Here is a 23060-nt window from a genome sequence, read left to right on the forward strand (position 1 = left end):
AAATATAAGCCTACTTGTGACAATAAAGGTTATTATTATAAAACAGTTAAATTCTACTTTTCTGTTGCATCAAATAGTTCTTTCTTTTTATAAAGTAAATTGCCGAATACCTGAAGTGTGTAGGCCTGAGGAGGAAGAACATACTCGACTCCTCCTATAGTGAATGTCACTTCAGGCATGCTGGAAAGATAGCCACAATCGATGGAGTACTGTAAATAAAAACAGAACAGTGTCCAGTTACCGAATGAGCAACTTGGGCAGGAATAAGTGCCTATGAACCTCTGGGTCCATGCCTCACTTTAATATCACAGGTAAGCAAGGCATTTTAAACAATACTCTGATCTGTATGAAAGCGCTAGCAGAGTTGCTCACCCCGTGGGAAGATGCAGGTGGTTTGTTTGAGGATGTAGGACCAGGTACATCAAGTGCCCAGGTAAAGGCGAGCAAGTGAGTGAAGGAGCAGGAACAGTTATGTGTTGGCACCTATGTCCTCTTGAATGTTATGAAAGTCAGCAGTGTGGTGAACCCGGGCAGTCATATCATTCTGCTGCTGTTACTCGGTGAGAAAAGAGACCAAAATGTTGGTCCAGTGTTGATGTACCATCGATTGTACGCGAGGCGAGTGATTTACCAAAGTCTGGCTTTAATTGACTAGAACACAGCTCTGCGATCGTCTACAGTGGAAAGGGATGATCGTCAGGCGTCTGAGCATTTATACCTCGTTAATAGAGGCGTGGTTAACTCAGCCTCTTGGCCAATCGGTCGAGAGGCACATGACCGACCAGGGCCAATGGTAAGCCGACGTTCTGGCCCAATGGCAGACGAGTATGCAGATCATATCACCACAAATGTATCAGTCATCTGTTTGGTACATTAATGAGGCAACTATTGACCAATACTGCAGCAGGCCCCTTTGCTAACCTGGTAAGTGGCAGAGATTAATGAGTTGCAGGGCCGGCTCAAGGCACCGGCAACTCGGGCAGTCGTCCGGGGCGCCAAGTGCTAGGGGGCGCCAGAGACTCGGGTCCCGCGCATGCGCAGTTGGGCCGGTACCAACCAGCGCATGCGCGGTGGCCGCCCTCCCCCAGGGCGGTCCGGGGCGCCAGCAACCCTAGGGCCGGCGCTGTCCACACCCACCCTGTGCTGCAGGTTTTTCCACAGAGCAACTTATTTAAACTTTCAGAATTTGTATTTCTCTGGTGTCAGAGCAACCCCCGGTCCGCCCGCCCCCCCTCGGGTCCCCCCCGCCCGCCCCCCCTCGGGTCCCCCCCGCCCGCCCCCCCTCGGGTCCGCCCCCCCCTCGGGTACGCCCCCCCCCTCAGGTCCGCCCCCCCCTCGGGTCTGCCCCCCCCCCCCCTCGGCCCCCCCCTCCCCGGCCCCCCCCTCCCCGGCCCCCCCCCCGGCCCCCCCCTACCCCCCCTCCCCGGCCCCCCCCTCCCCGGCCCCCCCCTCGGGTCTGCCCTCCCCGCCCCCCCCCCTCGGGTCTGCCCTCCCCAGCCCCCCCCCTCGGGTCTGCCCTCCCCGGCCTCCCCCTCGGGTCTGCCCTCCCCGGCCCCCCCCCCTCGGGTCTGCCCTCCCCGGCCCCCCCTCTCGGCCCCCCCCTCGGCCCCCCCCCCCCTCGGCCCCCCCCCTCGCCCCCCCCCCCCCCCCTCGGCCCCCCCCCCCCTCGGGCCCCCCCCTCGCCCCCCCCCCCCCCCCCCCCCCCCCCAAGGGCGCCGAAGTTCAGCTTGCCCGGGGCGCCAGCAACCCTAGGGCCGGCGCTGATGAGTTGGTGGCTAGTAGCATATGAACATACAAAGGTACAAACATACAAAGTGGGAACAGGAGTAGCCTATTCGGCCCCTCAAGCCTGCTCCAGAATTCAATAAGATCATGGCTGATTGTAACCTCAACCCCACATTGCCATCTACCCTCGATAATCTTTCACCCCCTTGTTAATCAAGAATCAATCTAGCGCTGCCTTAAAAGTATTCAAAGACTCTCACCGCCATTCGAGGAAGAGAGTTCCAAAGGCTCACAATCCTCTGAGAGGAGGAATGTCTCCTTGTCTCTGTTTTAAATGTGCCACCCCTTATTTTAAACAGTGACCAGGACGACATTATCCCTGGTGCGGAGGTTGGTTATAAGTATTCTGCCTGCAGACTCCTGGAATGGCCCTGTTGATTCCTTTGCCAGTGACCTTGGCTAAAGCCCGATGATGTGTTAGGACCCGTGGTTAGAGTTGGTGGCATAATGGTGGGTACAGGTCATCTGATTTTGGTGCACTCAGCTCCCTCAGATATGCTGCCTTTTACCAAATCCCATCACTTTGAATAAAATCACATGAATGGGACTCCCACAGCTTGGAATAACTTATAGTTGAAAAAAAAATGGTTTGCAAAAAAATACCGTCCGGAATTCTCTGGTCGTCGGGATTCTCCTTTCCCACTGGCAGGGCACCCTCCCCCGAGGAATGTCCGGTAGTGTGGGGTGGCATTAATAGAGGCTCCCATTCATACGCAGCGGGAGTAGAGAATCCCGCCGCTAGTGAGCATCAAGGCGTCAAGAAACCGCGGCTGGGGATCCAGAGAATCTCGCCCTATACTTCCTGCCCTTTAACTGATTTAAATATAAATTTAAATATCTGATGAAACTGATTTGAACAGCAGGCGATGTCACTGGGGAAAGCAAATTTGGGATTTTGCGTGGTGCGTGAAGTGAGTTTGGAACCGACAATTTCAGAACTCACAGATTTGCACTTCTCCTATCAGCTGAAAGATTCGCCCTCACGTTACTGAGTTACTAGTGGCTCCTGGAGATCCGGGTTTGTATTATTTTGTAATGACTTTTGTAAGAATATATCTGATGCACGATCAACCACTACTGAAACTATAACAGCTCACTGTGTAAAAAGAATAGGCTGGGATTGTCTGCTCCGAATCCATCCCATATCCGCTGCCAGCGAGGACGGAGAACTTGGCTCTCAGGCAAAATTCCATTCACGGCAGCGGGAACGGAACATCCTGACCAAAGCCTTCTCTGAAAGAAATCTCAGTTTGAAATGATTTTTCAAACAATAACGGATTAATCGTCGGGCAACTTACTGTCTCTCGCATTTTGAATCCGTCAGGGAAAGGGGAAGGAATTGCGTTATTTCCTCAACAGTTTGGTGAGGGTGGTGAAGAGTCAGTCAGAAATGCTTTCATTAGATCAGATTTTTGTCTACATACCATCCCATCTCTGCTGGAAGCTGCACCGATGAGCTGCTGGAGTTCATCAATGTCCTTGGTCGGCCCAGTGAGGAGAGATGTGCCAGTGTCCACAATGGCTTTGCATCCATTTTCACAGAAAGCAACAGTTCCACCAACCTTCACACTGAAAACGTAAGAAGATCAGAAAGAGGAACAGGAATAGGCCACGCACCCGCTCGAGCCCATTCCGCCAGTCAGTAAGATCGTAACTGATCTTCTCCCTCGCCTTCCCGGTCCTGCCCGATCCCCATATCCCTCGATTCACCTAGAGTCTAGAATTCTATCGATCTCAGTGTTGAATATGCTCAACAACTAGTCCTCTGGGCTCGGAAATTCCAAAGATTCATATCACCCTCGCAGTGGGGAGATTTATCCTCATCCCATCTGAACATATGAACATACAAATTAGAACACACAAACATGGATAATCTGGTTGCAACCTCAACCCCCCCCCCCGCCGATAACCGCCCATTCCTGGTATTAGCCTAGTAAACCTTCTCTGAACTGCTTCTGACGCATTCACACCTTTCCTTAAATAAGGAGACCAAGACTGTACACAATACTCCAGATGTGGTTTCACGAGAGATCAACTGAAGCATAACCTCTATACTTTTGTAATCAATTCCCCTCACAATAAACAATAGCATTCTATTAGCTTTCCTAATTACTTCATGTATCTGTACACCAGCCTTTTGTGATTCCTGCAGTAGGACACCCAGATCCCTCTGCATCTTAGAGCTCTGCACTCTCTCACCATTTAGATAATACGCATCTTTTCTATTCTCCTGCCAAAATGGACAAGTTCACATTTTCCGTCATTTTACTCCATTTTCCAGGTGAATTGGACATTCTGAATTCTCCCTCTGTGTACGCAAACAGGCGCCGGAGTGTGGCGACGAGGGGATTTTCCCGGTAGCTTCATTTCAGTGTTAATGTGACACTTTCAAAGACTCTATTTATTTAATAGATTCAAGATCTTTGAATCCTTGTGATCAAGTTTCCTCCGCGGCCGCAGAACGTCAAGGGTTGTAGAGGTCTGTGTTTACTTTAGGAAGCAATTTTTATAACATCTTTAGATAAAAGGCGAGGGAGGTGTCTGGTCGCTGGTGACCATTCATGGGCCCTGGGAGGGTGTGTTTGATGGGCTGAATGCTGTTTTCTTGTTCGGAAATATTTCTTGTATTTATCAGATAAAAGTTTGGATCTTATCACCCTCTTTATGATGAGAATTGTGCAAGACTTTTTGGCTACTGCAGTCTGCAGCCCATATCAAATCTCAGATCCTGCACGGGAGATAATATCAACAGCACAAAACCAGGCCATTCAGCCCAACAGATCTATGGTGGCGTTTAAGCTCCACATAAGCAAACTCCCACCTTACTTAAATTCACCCGGCCTATTGAAATAACCTTCTATCCCTTTCTTCCTCATGCAATTATCTAATTTTCCCTTAAATACCCCACTGCTATTCGCCTCAAGTTACTACCTGGAATTTCTACTTTCCACTAATCTTGGTCAGTTTTCTAACAGCTTGATTTTCTAATCGTGAATTCCCCTAGAAATGTAGGGACTGACTTCTTAACCTGTCATATGAAGGCCCTTCTGAGAAAGTCTCTCTTTACTATCTCCCGAGGAAGCTCTTGCTTGATTCAAAGATCAACCTGTGGCTGGCCGTGCATCTCACTGTTTTCGCCACCATACCCCCATCCCCCACCTCCCCCAAGCCCACCACGGGGAGTTTCCTGTCTCACGTCAAAATGCTATTCAAGGGCAGCACGGTGGCGCAGTGGTTAGCAATGCTGCCTCACGGCGCTGAGGTCCCAGGTTCGATCCCGGCTCTGGGTCACTGTCCATGTGGAGTTTGCACATTCTCCCTGTGTTTGCGTGGGTTTCACCCTCACAACCCAAAGATGTGCAGCCTAGGTGGATTGGCCACAGTAAATTGCCCCTTAATTGGAAAAAATGAATTGGGTACTCTAAATTTATAAAAAAAGAAAAAAAAAAAAATGCTATTCCAGGGTTGATCTGCAGGAGGCATGCTTTGACCGCCATCTAATGGTTGGGCGAAATACTACACTTGACCGTGCCCCACTTGACAGGTTCAGCTCGCCCGGGGTTACCTATCTAACTGGATTTGCCAGTAGCTCTGAGCGGTCACAGGGATCCAGTGAAGTTCGCCAGTGAAGTGCGAAGTATCGAATCCGCCAAAAATGATTTCGCTCCCGACCTCATCATTTTGATTCCTGCAACATAAAAGCCAGAAGAGAAACCGTTGGCCTTTGGTCAAAGTAAAATACGCTTTGGTTTCTGCAGAATAAAAGGCTCCAGAAGTGGCAGCAGGATGCAATACAAAACAATTAGTCAAATAAAATGGATAGCTCGAGGGTTCATCTGTTCAAGATAGTGGTGAAATTGTAAACTTGTTCGTTAGACTCGCCATTGGGGATTGTCCCCCCTCTCTCCTGTTACCTGGTCTGCCGGTGAATGAGTTTGGTCATCTCAATGTGATTCCCACCTCTGCACTGCGAAAGCACTGGGCAAAAGGCTTGTCCTCCCCAGGGTTATTGGAGAGGAAGGTTCCAGGAACTCTGAGGCAGGACACGGGTCCAGGATTCTGAAGGAGCGTCAACGAGGTGGGATTCTTAAAGCCCAGGAATATTGGAGTTTGGCTCAAGGCCAACAAGTGCTAGGATGTGAAACCAAAGAATTGCCAGCTCGGAAATGGTGTGGGGCAGTGGGAGGTGAGTGGGAAACCCTGAGGAAGACCCGGGAAGGGGTTTGGGGTGCATTGGGGTTTGCTGGGATCTGGTAGCGTAGGGAAGGAGCCCTGTCGACTGAAGAAGTCAACCGATAGTCCTTCCAAAGTATTTTGGAAAAAACTACAAGGTAACGATTTAACCACCTCGGGCGTGCCCAGCGCGGATCTGGGCGGGCCGGTTAAATAGCGGGAGAGGCCAAAATCGAGATTCACGGCAGCCCGCTCCCGACGGCGAGTTCCGGATCTCGCCCAAGTACGATGAGCATATCATGAACCCACATTTGCATTAATTTCCATCTCATCAGCAAGATTGAAGTCAAATGCAACGGCCTCCTGGGAATTGACCAGCTCCCCAGCGAGAAATCACCAGGGCGCTGTTTAGTACTCCTTTTTAAAAACTTGAAGCTGGTGCAGTGGCTGCTCAGGAGAACTAAGGAGATGAGCAACCGTTTCCATTTTCTGGCCACAGCTCAACGGCACCGAAGCTGGTGCCTGGAACTGGCACCGTTTAGTACTGGTCCACAACGGTCAGCTGTGCAGTGTTGAAAGAATTTCTGGGCTCTGGGCATGGTGGTACTCTGGCACTCCAGCTGACACCTGGGCAACTTGGCACTGCCGCCTGGGCAAATAACAGCTGACACAAACGGGACACTCTTTTGGGGCGTTAAATCACGCCCTCTAGGTTGAGTTTGACCCGGAAGAAACTACCGAAGGCCCCAAAAAATGACTAAGTGAGGTTGAATAGCGGTGTTGAAATCACCCAAAATGTGGACAAGAAACACACCACCAAACTCGCCCAAAATGACACTTAAATCTTTTGATTGAATTGCGGGAGAGTCGAAAATCGGAGAGGCTAATAAAACCTTAACATGACATTGTGAGGCACAAAAGACAACTGGATAGATAAATCTAATGATTTGAATATGAAATTTGCAACTTTGTTTTTCTTTAGTGCAGAAGGAGGCCATTCGGCCCATCGAGTCTGCACCAGCCCTTAGAAAGAGCACCCTACTTAAGCCCATGCTTACCCCTATCCCTGTAACCCAGTAACCACACCGATCCTTGTGAACACGAAGGGACAATTTATCGTGGCCAATCCACCTAACCGGCACATCTTTGGACTGTGGGAGGAAACCGGAGCACCCGGAGGAAACCCACCCAGACACGGGGAGAAAGTACGAACTCCATGCAGACAGTCACCCGAGGCAGGTATTGAACCCGGGACCCTGGAGCTGTGAGGCAGCAGTGCTAACCACTGCGCCACCCTCATTTGGGTAATTTGCTTAAACCTTAATTATGGACGTTTGTTACTGAGCAAAATTAACAGCTGAAAAATGTGCAAGAAAGTAACGAATACAAACAATACTGTTTGATCACAGTGAGAGGTGGTATAGGGAAATCCATTGTAATTGGAGATGTAGAATCCTATGATGAAGAGAGGTTGAAACTAAAAAGATTGAGAGAAATATAACACCAGGAAGTGTGGTTGGAGAATGAAAGCAGATAAAACAGCTTCATCATGGATATGGTTAACTATTTTCAATCATTGTCGTGACTGATCACGTGAGAAAGAAAGGCTTGTAATTATATCATGATTTTCACAATCACAGGATGTCTTCAAGCACTTTCCAGCCCATAAAGTACATAAAAAGTGTCATCACTGTTTAATATGGGAAAGACGGCAGTCAACCTGCAAACAGCAAGCTCCCATAAACCGTAATGTGAAAATGATCAGATAATCTGTTTTCATCATGTTAATTGAAGGATAAATATTGCCCAAGACACTAGGGATAACTCCTCCGCTTTTAGACACATAGGAATTTGGGGTGGCACAGTGGTTAGCACTGCTGCCTCACAGCGCCAGGGGCCCCGGGTTCAATTACGGCCTTGGGCGACTGTCTGTGTGGAGTTGGAATATCTCCCCGTGTCAGTATTGGTTTCCTCCAGTTTCCTCTCACAGTCCAAAGAATGTGGCTGGTTACGTGGATTGGCCATGCTAAATTGTCCCTTTGTGTCCACAGATGTTGGATGAGATGGGGCTATGGAGTTACGGGGATAGGGTGGGGTAGTGGGCCTAGGTGAGGTGCTCTTTCCGTGGGTCAGTGCAGACTCAATGGGCCGAATGGCCAACTTCTACACTGTAAGATTTCTATGGCTCATTCAGCCCATTGAGCCTGCTCTGCCATTCAATACGATCGTGGGTGATCGGACAGTTCAATGCCTTTGACGCTCACTATCCCATAACCCTTCATATATTGTCAATCTGAAATCTATCAATCTCTGCTTTGAACGTACTCAATGACTGAGCTTCCTCAGACTTCAATTTAGTGCCGTAGCTTTTTCTCCATCTATCCGAGCAGACAGATGGGGCCTCAGTTTAACCTCTCATCCTGTGTGCCTGCAATACTGTGTTAGTGTCAGCCTTACATTCTGTGTTCACACCCTGTAGTGGGACTTGAACCCAGAACCTGGGTCTTAGAGGTAAGGGTTCCCCCAAGTGAGCCACAACTGAATCCACACATGCAAATTGTTCCAGTACAATATTACATTCTGGATGTTGTCACGGTAATTCTTTGCAAAGAGCTTATGTTGATTGCAAAGCGACATCCCTCTCAAATACCTCATCATTGACTCTTAAATGTGTTCTCCTGACCATTTCCAGCAACCATACCCCAGAATGATCACCAACGGATTTGCTTAGTGTCATGTGAGAGTACCTTTAAGAAATGAATGTTTAAGCAACGTACCTTTAAGAAATAGAGCAGCTCATATTACTGACGTGATGTCAGAGGGTGGGGGAGCTGAGCTCACTTCTGCTTTTAGTTTCAGTTTGAGAGAGAGAGAGCAGCTGAAAAGTGCCTGGCTGGTTTGCTGTGAACTGTTTGATAGGAGAAAGCCGGGTTTTGAGGAAAAGAGCTTGGGTGTGTCTGTGTTTGCAGTGAGCTGGGTCTGCTGTGATCCCTGCCATGAAAAACTATCTCTGAATCATTTGGGTGATTTAAACTCATAATAGTAATGTCTCTAACCTGACATGTTTCTGTTGTTAAAGGTGAAGTCTTTTGGAGGTTTGAAGGAACATTTTGAGGGATCATTTAGTGTTGTATTATTTTCGGGGTTATCTTTGAAGTAAGGGGGTGTTGAGTGATCCAATGTTTATTTAAAAGGTTAAGTTGAATTCATGGAATAAACATTGTTTTGTGTTTAAAAACCCACGTGCCCATAATTGTAATACCACACCTGGAGAACAAGCCGTGTGCTTCAAAAGCAACAATACATTAAAGGGAGAGGCTGGTTGAACTCCATGATACATTTTGGGGTTCTGAAAATGCCGCTCCCATAACATTAGGTTTTCCCCTTTGTTCCCTGGACCAGTTGCATTGAGTTCAATTCCCAAACATTCTCCTCACAAAACACAGCCCAGGAAACAAACCCAGGAGACTCCCGATTTGCTTCAGGTCTCGGTTACACCCGCCGCCCAGCTGAACTCGACTTTCACTGGGCAGTTGTTTGGGGGTGGGGGGGGGGGGGGGGGGGTGGGGGGGGGGGAGGGGGGGGAGGGGGTTGGCAATGCTGGTGGTGGTGGTGAAATGAAAGAAAGATTTATACAGCGTCATTCATGACCTCAGTAACCCCCAAAGTACTTTCCAGCCAATGGAGCAGATACTTGTTTGGTCGCATTGACATGCAATTTCAGTCACCTTTCAAACATTGCCACAGGATTGCGACATATTTTAGTTTAAACAGAAGGGAGTGTGGATACTGAAATCAGGAATATGGAACAATGGATTAATTTTGGTCCGCAAATGTCAGAATTGGTATTGATAGAATGTATAAACATTAAACACCAAATGTATGAACATGTTCTATTGAATTGGAACTTATGAGTAAAATTCCAAATATTCTAATCTAGAATGTTGTGTGCTACATGTCGTGTCAAAGAAAGGGAACCTTTATCTCAAAGGCATGCACTCCAAATATTTAATCTAACTCCTTATAAAGGCTCCAAGATAACGCCCCACCTGCTGAGGTACACCGAGAAGAGGGGTAGGTCCACCAAGCCTTGCGCCATCATGTTGTCAAACACAGGTGTGGCATCGGCGGCGGCAATGGAAGGGTAGGCCAGTCCCAGAATGCCATCGAACGGGGAGTACAAAAATGCAGTGCCAGGCTCTGTCACACTCTCACCGAATTTCTGGTTCGCAACGGAGATACCTTCAACCTGAGGAAAGAATAACATTTATTTAGGGTCATCTCTGGACACAAGACACCCCAAAGAACTTTGCAACCAATTAAGTTCCACTGAAGAGCCGTGACTGTTGTCACGTAGGGAACACATTGGCCAATTTTCAGACGATAAGCTCCCACAAATCTCAATGAGATAACGATTCGGGCCAAAATCCTGCAAATCCATTCCTAATGGTTTTTTAGGGGCCCGGAATTTTTTGCTGTGGGTTTGCCAACGGCGAGTGGTGTGTTCGACGGGGAACCCTGCTGACAAAGGCGGGACCAGAGGATCCCACTGCCGGCCAATGGCGAAATATGCGACGGGTTGCTCAGAAAGTCTCGCCCTGAGTCTTCCTCCAACCACGGACTACAGCGGTTCAAGAAGGCAGCTCGCCAGCACCTTCTCTGGGCCATTTAATGATGGGCGATAAATACTGCCCTAAACAGCGACACTTCCCATGAAGAGATTTACAAAATGATCTAATAATCTGTTTTAGTGATATAGATCGAGGGAGAATTGCCAAAACACTGAGGTTAACTCCCTGCTTTTCACTGAATTAGTGCCACGGGGAGGCTTTGTTTTGTTTGACACCTCTACTGAAAGAACGCGGCTCAGGCAATGCCGCACTCCCTCAGTACTGCACTGAAACATGAGCTAATGGGCAGAATTCTCCGCTCCTGCCAGCAGAGGGAATTGTCGCGGGCGGAAGCAATTAATCTGGAAAATATTCTCTTTCCCGACGACGGGATAAACTGATGGGATTTTTCTCACCCGAATTTCAAGGCGGATTAAAGGCGCATTGAGCTTCCCGACGAACAATATTGGGAACCCCATTTGCATTCATTAGCATCTCATGCATGCTCATTAAAAGGTGGCCTCACCAGAATTAAACTCCCCCTCCACATTAAGTTACTTGCCAGCACAGATTTAGACAGCTCAGCTTAGAAAGGTTTATCGAGTTTCCGGGGTGGTGGAGTCAAGCGGAAAAGTCGTTGTATGAAGCTCCTTGTAGATGTCTCTCCTCACCCTGGTCAGGGAGAGATGTCTCCATGCTCATTTGTGTACTCATGGGAGAACACCCATCTCTGGTCTTCCAAGATATGCTTTTCCTGGAAGGGGTGGGGTGGGCTGCCTTCTCTAGCCGGAGGCCAGGTGAATGACTTAGTACTTGCCTGCTCGCTTTGAGATGGAGGGAAAACTAATGGGTACGCTCACTTAAAGTATCACTTCAATTCATTCACACACCCACTGGGGCGTCGATGATGCAGGCAGCAGTCAACCCTGCCTTGGGAATGGCTCTCATCCTGATGTGGAGAAGAGGGGTTGGCGCACGGCCAGGGGGAGCAAGGGGTTGAGCAGCATGAGGCAGGAGGGCCTCTGTAAGGTCTATAGGCAATGGACTGTCATGATATGCAAACATGCAACCAATGAACACTCAGAATAGGACACAACCAATGGGCAGTCAGGACACTCAGAGGTGACATCACTACAAGGGGGCATGACATAAACACTATAAAAGGGATGAGGCACTCACACCTTGCCTCTCCACACAGACATCTAGAGAGTTAGACAGGGTCGATCAGCAGCATCACACCCCAGCACATAGCGTAGAGCAAGCTGGTACAGTTAGACTGAGTTACTACAGTTAGATTAGCAGAGAGTCAAACTCATTTTAGAACTGTGTTAATAGTTCATTAAACACGTTGAACTTATTTCAGAGTCTGGAGCATCCTTTAGTTAAGACTGCATCAAGTAGCAGCCAGTGTTATCCGAAGCAGCAGAACACACCAAAGACCACTGCAATGGTGACCATTGGCCCAACCGTAGGTCTATTGCCGGTGGGGACGAGGGAAAGGCAAAGTCGGAACCGCCCTCAACTGTCTTGGGAGGTGGTAGCTCAAATTTGCAAGCTCCTCCTGTATGAACTGTAGTCGTAGGGCGGCACAATGGTTAGCACTGTTGCCTCACAGCTCCAGGGACCCAGGTTCAATTCCGGCCTCGGGAGACTGTGTGGAGTTTGCATGTTCTCCCCCTTTCTGCGTGGGTTTCCTCCGGGTGCTCTGCTTTCCTCCCACAGTCTAAAGATGTGCAGGTTAGGTGGGTTGGCCACGATAAATTAGCCCTTAGTGCCAAAAGGTTAGGGGGAGTTATGGGGACAGGGTGGAGGCGTGGGCTCTTTCCAAGGGCCGGTGCTGACTCGATGGACTAAATGGCCTCCTTCTGCCCTGTCAATTCTATCATTGTAAAGCGATGTGAAGCTCCTGATGTGCATCGAGTGAATGCTGTCCGGTTCCCCATTAAATATGGTGCCAGGACTTCCAACCCCGTGAGGTAATGGCAATGCCGGCAACTTCTATCCTGACCCGGCCAAACATTTGCTGACCTCCTCACTGATGCACAATTAATTAGCTGAAAAGCAGAAGACCGCACGTGGTCCCCCCCCCCCCCCCCCCCCCCCCCCCCCCAGTGGGAATCACGCCAAATTTCCCAACGACAATCAGGCTGAGGGTGGGGTTTTAATGCCCCTCCCACCTGCAGGATCTTCCAGTCCTACCGAGGTCAATGGGGAGTTAAATGGGTTGTTGCATTTGCTACCGTTACATTTTCCATTCTGCCCGCGCCGATTCCCCCCGCGCGGGGGCCTGTAAAATCCCTGCCATGGTGTTAACATCGCAGCTCAATAACGTACCGTATCAACTAATTAAAGCCCCAAATGCAATTTTCCCTTGAATCTTCTGGGTTAACCTTGTTTGGATCCACTGGTCCTAATAAATATAACGGGCGGGATTCTCAGTTGCCCGACGCCGATATCATAATCGGCGATCGGGCGGAGAATCCCTTCCATTGCCCAAAATCGGGGGCAGCGCCGGTTTGACACCGGTTTTCGAGTCTCCGCCCCCCTCTGAAAATGCGGTTGGAAAGGTGTTGGCGCATCATCAGAAGCCCCTCCCCTGATGCTCCGCCCACAATGGGCCAAGTTCCCCATGGCACGGGGGCTACTGGGGGTCATTACTTAGCAGGCTGGCTCCGCGTACGGCTGGTGCCATGAGGCATGGCGCAGCCGCTGCAGGTCACCGCCGTACGCGTGCCCGGCCACAGAGCAGGCCATTCTCCAGCCGTTCTTGGCGTGGGAGCCGGGAGCTTTACCCGGCGTGGCTGCTGGCCCCCTGGAATCGGTGCAGTTGTTACGCCGTTTTTTCTGGCATAAAACACCACTGCTCCCACGCTGGCGTCAGCTCTTAGTCTCAAAATCGGAGAATCTAGCCCAATGTTTCTCGAGCAATTTCATGCAAGCACTGTACCCCTCGCGATACTTCAGATTCCTCTGTAGAGGAACACAAAAACTTACCATTACTGTGTCGATTCCAATTATTCCTGTCAGGCTACCTGTACCGTAATGGATTGAGAAAGGGCGCCCATCCCTTGTGTAAGTTGAAGATTTATCCGGAACAAACTTGTCATGGTCTTCTGTAAACGACAACAACCTTCACACTCAGGCACAGTGTAGGTAAAAATATAATCATTTTAACCCACCTCATTTAATACTTCCGCTAATAAAATGTTTAACATCCCTTATACAAGAAAAAGATTACATTCCCTGTTGGTGCGATTAACCCTTATTGCTACAACATCTGTATTCCTTGATAAATAAATCAGTTTTTGGAAGGCTAGGTAGAGAGGGCAAGAATGGATCCTGAAATTGCAGACTGGATCTTTTTTGAGGAGATTCCAGATCTCCGGAATAGGGACCTGGCAGTGAATGTTACCTATTTGGTTTGCGCACTATCCAACTTCACAGGATGCCTTGCTCATGGTGCTATGGGCAAAGTTTGGATGGATGCAAGGTTGGATGATGGATAGCTAAGAGTGATGGTGGCTAGAGAGGTGGCAGATTAGAATCCAGATGCCAGTGGAGGTCAGTGATGTGGGTGCTGTTGGGTTGGAGTTGCCGGCCAATTCCAGCGGCAGGATAATAAATCATAGAATCCCTACAGTCACCAGAAGGAGGCCATTCGGCCCATAGGGTCTGCACCAATACCTAGGCCCAATCCCCCGCTCTTATCCCTGCCCCCCATCTAACATTTTGGGCAATATTACCCTGGCCAATTCGGCTAACCTCCACATCTTTGGACTGTGGGAGGAAACCGGAATCTTTGGACTGTGGGAGGAAAACGGAACACCCGGAGGAAACACACCCAGACACGGGGAGAACGGAGAAACTCCACACAGTCACCCGAGGTCAGAATCAAACCGGGGTCCCTGGCGCTGTGAGGCAGCAGTCCTAACCACTGTGCCACCGTGCCGCCTATCCAACCCTGCTGAAAGTCAATGGGCCTTTGACTTGGCACCACATCCCGCGGTGGGTCCCATGATGGCAGGGCCAGAAACTCCTTCTGATGTTTATGAATGATTTGGAGGATGTAATATTGTCAGGGGTCTCTAAGTTAGCCAATGACACTAAACTAGGTACAATTACGTATGATAAATCTGACAAACTCAAACAATTCGCAGCCAATGAGCTATGAAGTCAATGAAGGGGCAGGGCGTGGGTGGACAGTATTTAGCACTGGCATCTTGAACTCTCAGCTGGAGATGGAACTAACAATTTGGCATCACCCACTGATATTCCCATTAATCCCTCATCCCATCCATACTCTGATGAATTTGCAAGATACAGGGGTACAGTACATTTCAGTGGTCGTAGAACAACCCACAGGAGTGTTTCAGGCAAGTACCAAGGGGCTTGAAATCCTGACATATCCATTATGAAGTTGTCTTCATCGAGAGGGGCTGATTGGCTCTTCACCCAGCTGGACCTCCTGACTCTGCTGCCAATCAGATGGGTACTTTGCATTTTGCAGATTCCCCACCCACCCTGCCGCATCCATCCGTCATGTTTCACCAGTTGTGCCAACACTGCTTTGAGCCCTCACCTACAACTGTGTGAATTGTCTGCTCACAGAAAAACAGACAGAATCAGGCACTTACCTCCTGGATGCACACATATTCCATCCCATCATTGTGTTCAAGGTTTTTGAGGCCTCGATGTTTAATCCTTACAATAGCTTAGCCTCCAAAAATAACAAGAACTAGGTTCACCCTAATATCCCATCTAGTACATGGCTGGAAACAGACAGAAACGTGCATATTATAAGTGAATGGTAAACTGGATTTTAAAAGGAGTACCTATCTGAACAGGAATTTTGGAGATGAATCTGTGCCCAGCAAAAGTCCTAGAAATGGCTGGAAATCATACTCAATCAGGTCCATTTTTGGGGGGACAGAACTGGGGTTGGGCTGGGGTTTGTGCATGTGCAGTTCCAGCTGTCTCCACTGAAGTAGGATTTTGACAGGTCAAGAGTGTGAACCAAACGTGCGCAGGTGAGAGACATCAGGTAAGAGCAGCTCTGAGCTTGGTGGATTCATTTGTATAACCGGGGTACAACTTTGGAGAAGTACGTTACCCCTTTGGATCTGATCCAAGGCCAACTTTGCAAGAGGCAAGGCACCCTTTGGGGGAGGTTATGCACCCTTTAGGATTGTTAAAAGTAAACATGATTTTTGCACAAAAAGTGAATGCAATCAAAGCTGTCAAAGAACTGTCAAGCTATCAAGCAACTGACCAGGTGTCAAAAACTGTCAATCTGTCAAAGAACTGTCAAAAGTAGGTGAGTCGTGCAGCACTGTGGAGCAGTGGTTAGCACTGCTGCCTCAAGGTGCCGAGGACCCAGGTTCAATCCCGGCCCCAGTCACCGCCCGTGTTGAGTTTGCACATTCTTCCCGTGTCTGCGTGGCTCTGACCCCTGCAACCCAAAAAGATGTGCAGGGTCGGTGGATTGGCCACACTAAATCGCCCCTTAATTGGACAAAATGAATTGGGTACACTAAATTTATTTTTGAAAAAGTAGGTGAGTTGGTATGAAGGGGTTAAGAACAAAGGGTGGTGGGTGGGGTCCTCGATTGGCATGAGTTGGCACTAAATTGACACAGAGGTTATACAAGACGATGGGGAATTGGGGTTGTAGTGCATATGAGGGGCCACGGAGGGTGGATAGAGGGGCATGGGTTTGTGCAGAGGGATGAAGGGGCCATGAGGGTAGGTAGGGGCAAGAGGTGGCATGTTGATAGATCACAGGTTTATTGGTTTACTAATGGCTTCGTTGATTTATTTGGCACCTTTAAGAATTGATGCAGCATAATTTTTAAATTTAGACAGAAAATGTAATATCTACAAAGCCAAAGTCATGGTTTCAGATAGAAATGTGATACCTGCTGGTCAAAGCCAATATTGTTTCAAAAGACACTTTCAGAAGGCCTTTGTAATGAATATGTCATTGTTCCACAATACGTTTCAGAATAAAAATGTATCAATAGCATGGTTAACGCAAACACCTTCTCTGTGTAGAAATGGCACGCATGGCAGATGCATGTAGATATTTTGATGAACATTAGTCAATTTTAAGTAATGACCAATGCTTGGATAACAAATCATGTTATGAGTGACAGACAATTGATTGAATAAATCAGAAAGCCTCAGCTGAGAATTAGAACCAATGAAACTAAGTGAGGGGCTAAAACCAGATAAGGATTCCCTGAAGAATGTGATCGGTATGACTGATTAGAAACAAGAGTTTTAGCCGTCCGAGATCCTTGAAGCATTCCTGAAAATTATTTTTAAAAAGGCCTTTTGTTGAAATGACTTTTAATTTGTAAATCTGGAGTCACTTTTATCTTGAAGTTTTTTTGTTTCCTCAATGTCTCAAGGACATTTCAACGTACTAACAGAAAGTTTGGTGATGTAATTTTGTGCAAATGTACCAAATGAATTCTTGAAGAAATAAAGAGTGCTTTATACACCTATTCAACTGAGGCCTTGGCCGGGGTTCTCCGACCTTGCACCGGGTCGGAGAATCCCTGGGCGGAGAAGCGAATCTGGCCCCGCCTCCCCGACGCCGGCTGCCCTATGCTCCGGTGCCATTTTTCGGGAGGAGGCGGGATTCCCACTACTCCGTCCGGGGCCGTTGACAGCGCCCCCCCCCCCCCCCGGCGATTCTCCAGGCCTCGATGGACCGAGCGGCCATCCATTTCTGGCCAGTCCCGCCGGCGTGAATTACTCACCTCACGCACGATGGGACCTGGCAGGTGAGTATGCGGGGGCGGTCCTCGGGGGTGGGGGGGTGGGGGGTGCGGCGTGATCCGACCCGGGGGGGGGGGGCCTCCATGGAGTCCTGACCAGCGATCGGAGCCCACCGATCTACGGGCGGGCTTGTTCCGTTGGGGGACTTCTTTCCTCCGCGCCGGGCCCCTGTAGGGTTCCACCATATTGCCCGGCGGCCGGCGTGGAAAAGAGAACCCCCGTGCATGCGTGGAAAAACGCCGGCCGGTCCGCGCGTTTGCGCGATATCACGCTGGCCGTTCCGCACATGCGCAAACTCCCGATGGCACTTTCTGCCAGCTGGAGAGGCGTCAATGACTCTGGCGTAAACCTAGCCCCCTAGAAAGGTGAGAATTCCTCACCTTGGGGGGCCATTGACGCCGGAATCGTTGCTGCAGTTTTCCCGCCGGCGTTGGGACATAGCCCCATTTTCTGAGGATCCTGCCCCTTATCTATGAGCGAGAGATAAGGGGAATATTACACATGGGTTGCATTGGATGGAAAGAGTATCGGAAGAATATGGGGAGGACGGTGAGTTGAGGGCTGGGGGGTTGTTTCATGCATTATTCTTTTTTAAAAGTTTAATTCAACACAGTGTCGCAGCACAGGGGCAGGCTGGAGCGGCTGGTCTTCACAACAGTGAGGCTCCACACGTGATCTGGGAATGGTGGGCCTGCCCTCTAATCCAGCAACCCCTCTCCCGCCCCGCCCCCAACCCAGATCAAAGCTTCGACACTGGGCCCCCCATTTTTCAAGGAATTCTCCCGGACTCTGCACACCCAACCTGGGAGTCTCCCGCCAATCTGGTTATACTTACTGCATGCTCTGCTGTAGCAATACGCTGAAGGCACCCATAAATTGGAGGATCCGGTGTCAAATACAACTGTGAAATTCTGTGGAGGGGTGCCAATAGAAATCTCCCCTCCGTATTGAGTCTGTTAAGAAACATTAAGAATGATATGAATGTAGGTGGCACCAGATTGCAGTGCAGTCCATGTCGATCCAACAAAACTCTTACTGACCCACCTGTACTGACACACAAGACGCTCCAATTTATAAACTTTGAATAACTTTGAGTGTAAATCTTTTCCCATTAAACTCCATCCATGCAAAATAAATGTTTTCCCGGCACTCTGTTGAAATCCCGAGGAAAACCCTGCTGAAATCTCATTAAAGTGAGGCTCTGCGAGGCCATTCATTGTAACAGGTTGATGTTAACGTGGTGGAAAGGTGTGGAATCGGACTTCGGACTTGCGAGGGCAAACCTTGGAAAAACGCGGCACAGGACATTTTAATCTCTGAAAGCGTTAATGAGTCGCATCATCAGCAGATGGGAATCAAAACCAGAAGGGGGAACGGGGTGGGGATGGGGGGGGGGGGGGGATGGGGGTGTGGAAGAGGGGGGTGAGGGTGCGGCATGAATGACAAATGCTTTCATGTGGAATGGTGAAGCACTCCTATTCCATCCAGTCCACAAGTAACCGTTATTTAGATCAGGCATTGTCAAACTCGGGGGTGCGACCCATGGGTGGGTCGCGGGCGGGTGTAGGGAGGGTCGCAGAGCCGTCCGTCGTGGCGCTCCTGATCGCGCAAATCTACGCGCGACAGCCGTAGCAGGGAGGGGGTCAAAAATGGCATGGGAGGGGTGCTGAAAGGCATGGGGAAAAGATTGGGGCAGCCGGGCAGAATGGCGCCTTGATCTGCAAGGAACGTTTCCCGCTGGGCTTGCCAGCAGGGAATGTCTCGAGTGAGGCCTGAGCGGAAAGTAACTCCTCAAGGCCAAAAATAAACGGCAAAGTGCCTTTGAAGAGCGGGATGTTCCCTCGGCACTGCGGTCACAGAGAAACAGTCCGCTAAACACACCCAAAACCAGACAAAGGTTTATTGCCGTTGAATCGCGCCCAGTTGTCTCAAAGTGATGTGAAGATGCATCGACTGTAACATCTGTAACATCTCTTGAAAGACAAATAAATCAGTAAGAGCGATATTGGTTTCAGAGACTCTGCCAGCGAAGAAAACCAGGTAATTAAAAAAATTTAATTTGGTTAACATGCCAAGTAGAGTCGGGACAAATTGTCAATAACCTTAAATCTTTTCACCGCAGACTATACCAAGCCTCTTGTTTTATGAACTCACCTCTGACAGAGCCAATGAGCTTGAGGCAAGTTATTATATTCTGCTCCCATTTAGCAACTGGGAATAATTTACAGCTTTTCGGGGCTGCATCGCCCTTGCCCAATGCCCCTGATCGGGTTTTGGGAATTATGGCGCAGGCTGCATCACTGGCATCTTGATAGCTGTACAAAGGATCTAGAATAGCGTTTATTTGACATGTATTTGGCTAATAACTATTTTGCTTTGTACTGAAGTTTCTCTGTTGTACTGATGGAGATGGTGTGGTAAGTCTGAATGCTACACACAGCACCATCTTCCTGAATAAACAAAGGTACATCCCTTCAGTCCCAACGCACCTCAGGTGTCATTGACCACAGGACCAGAAGACATTGGAGCAGAATACGGCCACTCGGCCCATCCGGTCTGTTCTGATTTTCAATCATGGCTGATATTTTTCTCATCCCCATTCTCCTGCTTTCTCCCCGTGACCCCTGATCCCTTTATTAATCAAGAACCTATCTTTCTCGGTCTTAAAGACACTCAGTGATTTAGCCTCCACAGCCTTCTGCGGCAAAGAGTTCCACAGATTCGCCACCCTCTGGCTGAAGAAATTCCTCCTTATCTCAGTTTGAAACTTTAGGCCCTTTAGTCTGAGATGGTGTCCTCTGGTTCTAGTTTTTCCTACAAGTGGAAACGTTCTATCCACGTCCACTCTATCCAGGCCTCGCAGTATCCTGTAAATTTCAATAAGATCCCTCCTCATCCTTCTGAACTCCCACGAGTACAGACTCAGAGTCCTCAACCGCTCCTCATACGACATTCCAGGGATCATTCCTGTGAACCTCCTCCAGACCCTTTCCAAGGCCAGAACATCCTTCCTTAGATACGGAGCCCAAAACTGCTCACAATACTCCAAATAGGGTCTGACCAGAACCTTATACAGCCTCAGATGTACATCCCTGTTCTTGAATTCTAGCCCTCTCAACATGAATGCTAACTTTGCATTTACCTTCCTAACTGCCGACTGAATCTGCACCTTAACCTTAAGAGAATCGTGAACAAGGACTCCCAAGTCCCTTTGTTTCATAGTTTCATAGAATTTACAGTGCAGAAGGAGGCCATTCGGCCCATCGAGTCTGCACCGGCTCTTGGAAAGAGCACCCGAACCAAGGTCAACACCTCCACCCTATCCCCATTACCCAGTAACCCCACCCAACACTAAGGGCAATTTATCATGGCCAATCCACCTAACCTGCACATCTTTGGACTGTGGGAGGAAACCGGAGCACCCGGAGGAAACCCACACACACACATGGGGAGGATGTGCAGACTCCGCACAGACAGTGACCCAAGCCGGAATCGAACCTGGGACCCTGGAGCTGTGAAGCAATTATGCTATCCACAATGCTACCGTGCTTCTGATTTCCTAAGCATTTCCCCATTTTGAAAAAAGTCCATGCCTCCATACCTCCTTCCAAAGTGCATAACCTCACTTTTCCACATTGTATTTCATCTGCCACTTCTTTGCCCACTCTCCTAGCCTGTCCAAGTCCCTCTGCAGCCCCCCTTGCTTCCTCAATACTACCTGTCCCTTTTCAGATCTTTGTATCATCTGCAAACGTAGCAACAGTGCCTTCAGTACCTTGAACACGGTCAAGAGGCCACTTCTTAATTTCTCACTCAGGCTGAAAAACAATAGGAGCTACAATTTATGACTTGACTTCCCTCTTGTGATCGCCATCCTCTGATTTAGCGGCACAGAGGTGTTGATGACATCCTCCCAGTACGCATGGAGATTTCACGTTGCTGCGTTCCCATTCCCAATAACAATGTCACAGGTGATTAAATCTCGTGATCAGTGATACAATCGTCAGGGCAGACTTACATCCATGTAGTTGAGAAGAGGCTCAGTGGATTTTTGAATGGCGGAACATTCCTGAGCTTGACCCAGCTGTACCATATCGATCCTATGGTGCTCCCAGAAATAAGAAAGTATCCCTTTTTCTTTCATTGTTTGCTTGATAGACTTGTGCTTCTTCAGTGGAATTCTGTAAAAAGTACATGCGGAAAATCAGATGAAGCCACAGTTATTGCTGGATCACCGGTTCATGATCGCCTTGCTCAACATTAGCCTGACAATGGTTGAATTTTCATATGTCTGCAAAGTATGACTCTTAAATTATTTTACTCATGAAGTGTCTTTAGGATGTACAAGCACGAAGAAGGGAAAGACAGCTAAAATTTGGCTGGCTCAACCAAGTCTTTGGCTCTTAGCACAGCTGTGCAGCATCATCTATACTAAAATTCCACCCCTTCCCGCACACAACTGAGCCATGGAAAAGGCCAAAGAAACAGGAACCACCATTGGGTTAGACTCCAGTTCCAACTTTCACTGTCTGGCTTTCTCAACTGTAACGACGTGCCATAATACCCAAGTATAGATCCCAACTTCAACTACGGAAAAGTGCCTTCATTGCACAGCTGTGAGATTCCCACAATGGCCAACCTCTTATGAAATGAAATGAAAATCGATTATTGTCACGAGTAGGCTTCAATGAAGTTACTGTGAAAAGCCCCTAGTCGCCACATTCTGGCGCCTGTCCGGGAATTGAACTGTGCTGCTGGCCTGCTTGGTCTGCTTTAAAAGCCAGCGATTTAGCCGAGTGAGCTAAACCAGCCCCTTAGCTTCTCAAAGTATGATGTAATTGAGAAATTAGGGCAGTACTGTGTTATGGGACATCAGGTGAAGAAATCACGGGGCTATGTAAACTGATTGTAACACAGTTAGCTAGTTGGATTTCCTAATCTAAAGGAAAAACCATCAAGGTTTATTTTTTATTAAATATTTTTACTCTCCTCCTTTTTCACATTTTCATCAAAATTTACAACATAATTAACAATAACAACAAACACAATAGCAATACCTCAGCCAACAATCCCCTTATCCCACCCACCCTCAAACAGCTCCCAACCTTTTGAATACAAAACCCCTGCTTCTTGACTCCATGGTGAGGGGAGTTGTACGAGGCGCCCTGGAAAAGGTTTAGCCAAACACACCAGGAGGGTCTGGCTGCTCATAATGCTGAAAACAAGGGCTAAAATTTAAAGAAAATTGACACTTAGATACCCCGGTCTGCCCTTGTTCTTCTCCACTGATTTAGATTAAGAGCATAACTCCTTAAGAAAACGTTCTGTTTTGTTACCTCTTCAGGCATTCCGTAAGATGGAGACAGCAAAGAGTAAGGATTATCCACTTCATCCTGTGTTTCAGATCAAGACCAGCAAGTTGAATATAGCCTGTGATTGAGCGCTCGTAGCCCTGTTGATGAAACGCGCCTTCGTTTTAGGCTCTGGATTAATGTAGACCGGAAAACCATGTGATGACCAACCCCAAGTGCAAAGTCGCAAGGAAAGCAAATAAGCTTTTCACTTTGTACAAATTATCAGCTCAGCTTTGTTTAAATGGGCAACTTGAGAACATTCAAGCCAATTTTATGACAGAGTTGGTCCTTCTCTGAGCCAAAACCAATTGGAAAATCTAAAGCTTTAGTATCACTCACTGTGAGAAACGTGATA

At 48.4% G+C, this 23060-nt stretch overlaps 1 protein-coding gene across 1 annotated transcript in view; it reads right to left on the reverse strand.

Moving 5' to 3' along the window:
* Positions 1–23060, reverse strand: part of LOC119977992 (cathepsin E-A-like) — a 29034-nt gene extending 5974 nt beyond the window's left edge. The window contains exons 1-8 of the mRNA XM_038819276.1: positions 22688–23060; positions 21370–21532; positions 18187–18304; positions 13563–13681; positions 10008–10207; positions 5351–5473; positions 3210–3354; positions 111–209 (exon numbers count right to left, since the gene is read on the reverse strand). Coding sequence (XP_038675204.1) covers positions 111–209; positions 3210–3354; positions 5351–5473; positions 10008–10207; positions 13563–13681; positions 18187–18304; positions 21370–21532; positions 22688–22743 — 1023 coding nt within the window. The 5' untranslated portion in view covers positions 22744–23060. The remainder of the gene's footprint in view (positions 1–110; positions 210–3209; positions 3355–5350; positions 5474–10007; positions 10208–13562; positions 13682–18186; positions 18305–21369; positions 21533–22687) is intronic.

The sequence above is a fragment of the Scyliorhinus canicula genome, chromosome 15 (assembly GCF_902713615.1).
Source record: "Scyliorhinus canicula chromosome 15, sScyCan1.1, whole genome shotgun sequence".
Classification (NCBI taxonomy): Eukaryota; Metazoa; Chordata; class Chondrichthyes; order Carcharhiniformes; family Scyliorhinidae; genus Scyliorhinus; species Scyliorhinus canicula.